Source organism: Apaloderma vittatum, unplaced genomic scaffold (genome assembly GCF_000703405.1).
Source record: "Apaloderma vittatum isolate BGI_N311 unplaced genomic scaffold, ASM70340v1 scaffold8418, whole genome shotgun sequence".
In the NCBI taxonomy this organism is placed as follows: Eukaryota; Metazoa; Chordata; class Aves; order Trogoniformes; family Trogonidae; genus Apaloderma; species Apaloderma vittatum.
The window spans coordinates 24695-26756 of NW_009731181.1; the positions used below are offsets into that span (position 1 = coordinate 24695).

Genomic DNA, 2062 nt, shown 5'->3' on the forward strand with positions numbered 1-2062 from the left:
AGACGACCATAGAAAAGGCAGTCCACATATCCCATCGGATCTTTTCCTCTTTCGTTTCCTCCACTACCTCTGCAGCATTTCCCAAACTCTTCTGTGTGGCTTCCTGGTCTGCAATTTCCTGCCCCAAGCGCAACTGCTCCAGCCGAAGTCTCTCCTCCCGCTCCTTCATCTTCTGGATTATTTCGTCCGTGTTCTCGAGGACAGTGCCATTGTCTTTAGGGAAGAGAAGTGGGTGGTTGACAATAGCTGTAATCACCACTAGGCACACCCGGAAGATTCCCATGGGCATGGCAGTTCCTTCCCTGGAAGAGAAAGAAATGCAAAATAACATAAAACTCAGAGAACATTCTCTCAAGAAGAAGAAAAATGAAAGAAACTCTGAACCTGAATACGAACTTTGGCACTTTCTAGCCCTGAAAAAAATTGCTTGAGTCTAGAAGCTCCTAAGCACAGGCCTGTTTCTGCAAGTTATCAACCAAGCTTCTCAGAGACTTTATCCGCAGATGTGGAGGATAAAAGTGTCCTTTTATCAAATTAAGTTAGAACAACAGAACTGTGAAGGCACTTGCTACCCTCAACTCACTGTGATGCTGCTGGGGCACTGTGAGAGGGCACATCCTCCCTCGTTTCAAGCTCCCCAGAACTGTAAGGAAAAGGAGGAGGCAGGACCTCCCCAGGTGTGAAAAAGCAGGTCTGGCAATGAGCACAACTTTCTCTCACCATAAAGCTAGTGTTACAAACATGGCAATGGCATAGGTGGGGCTGTCCTGGCCAGGCACCACGTTGAGCATGACTAGGGACCCCCACAGCCTGCATGGACCAGGGCAATCTTCACTGCCAGTTCTGGTTATGTGCACCTGGGTGGGAACAACCCTGCACGATTTTGTGCTTTTAAGCAGGAGCTACAGACAAAGCTCTTCCTGCCTTTCAGCACCATCAGGATCAGGCTGTGGCAAATCCACCTGGCCCCCAGGATGCCTCAGGATTGCAGTCCCTGGAAAAAAAAGGCACAGAGAGAAAGATGCTAAACCAGAAAGAGTTTCAAAAGCATTGGGTTGTTTATTTCTGTTGCTTACTTCACTATTAATCTGTGGAAGACAATAGTAAACACCATAGCCTTGATCTAAGCTGCCTCCCTCCAGCAGCCCCTTAACAGCTGGGCTTGCAGCCAGCTCTCTCCTATTTGAAGTGACCTCAATGTGGCTGTGAGACACACCCCGGTGCTCTCTCGGTGTCATGGCATTTGCCACAGGCAGCCATGTACCAGCAACAGACCCACGTGTCACCCTCTGCACAGGCCCTGGGCATGATGGAGACTGCTGTGGTGCTTTGGAGTTGTTCTGTGTGGTTACTGGCTCCGCTGCTCAGACCTCACACTTAATAAAGCTTTTCATGCCAGGGGGCTCATGATGAAAGAACTCAATTTGCAGCTTTCCTGGGCACAGTCCCATTGCTGGGGCATCTCCGTGGCCCTGATGAGGCCTCCCAGAGGTCTGGGCCAGAGGGTGCTAAGGCTAAAGCCTGAGCTGTTTCCTCCCAGGTGGCATTTCTGTTTCTGGAGGGCTGGCATCGTGATCAAGATCCCAAGTGCCTGCTCAGGGCAGGACAATCTGAGATAGTCACCCACTGCTGAGACGTGGCAATCTCACCAGTTCTTCTTTCTAGCAGTATCACCCCTCAGTCTTACCATAGGGAGACCACAAGGAGAAGATGGACAGGCAGGGGTATTTTTTCTTGCAGTGGGACACTGTAATGCAACTGCTTTAATGCCTCAGAAGTGTGTTCGAGACAGAAGGGTTTCCATTACAGAAATAAAGTCTTTCAATAAAATACCTCATCATCAGACCAGAAATAGTAATCTCATTCCTAACAAACCAATTTATCCTGCTGTGGGAATGAGACTTTCACAGAGAGGCAAGAGACGGTGAGGTACCGTGTGTGCGCTGGGAGCTGAGGGCTGTAACTTTCTCTCCCTGCAGTAGCTCCTTCCTGGCCTGAACTCAGCATGTTTTGGTGCCACAGCAATCCTGTTGTCCCAGCCTCTGGGCAAGAAGGAGAACAT

At 49.6% G+C, this 2062-nt stretch overlaps 1 protein-coding gene across 1 annotated transcript in view; it reads right to left on the reverse strand.

The window, feature by feature from the left end:
• The window catches only part of ITPRIP (inositol 1,4,5-trisphosphate receptor interacting protein), a 1677-nt gene extending 1388 nt beyond the window's left edge, over window positions 1-289 (reverse strand). The window contains exon 1 of the mRNA XM_009875099.1: window positions 1-289. This exon is cut by the window's left edge and continues 1388 nt beyond it. Coding sequence (XP_009873401.1) covers window positions 1-289 — 289 coding nt within the window.
• Window positions 290-2062: the final 1773 nt, after the last annotated feature.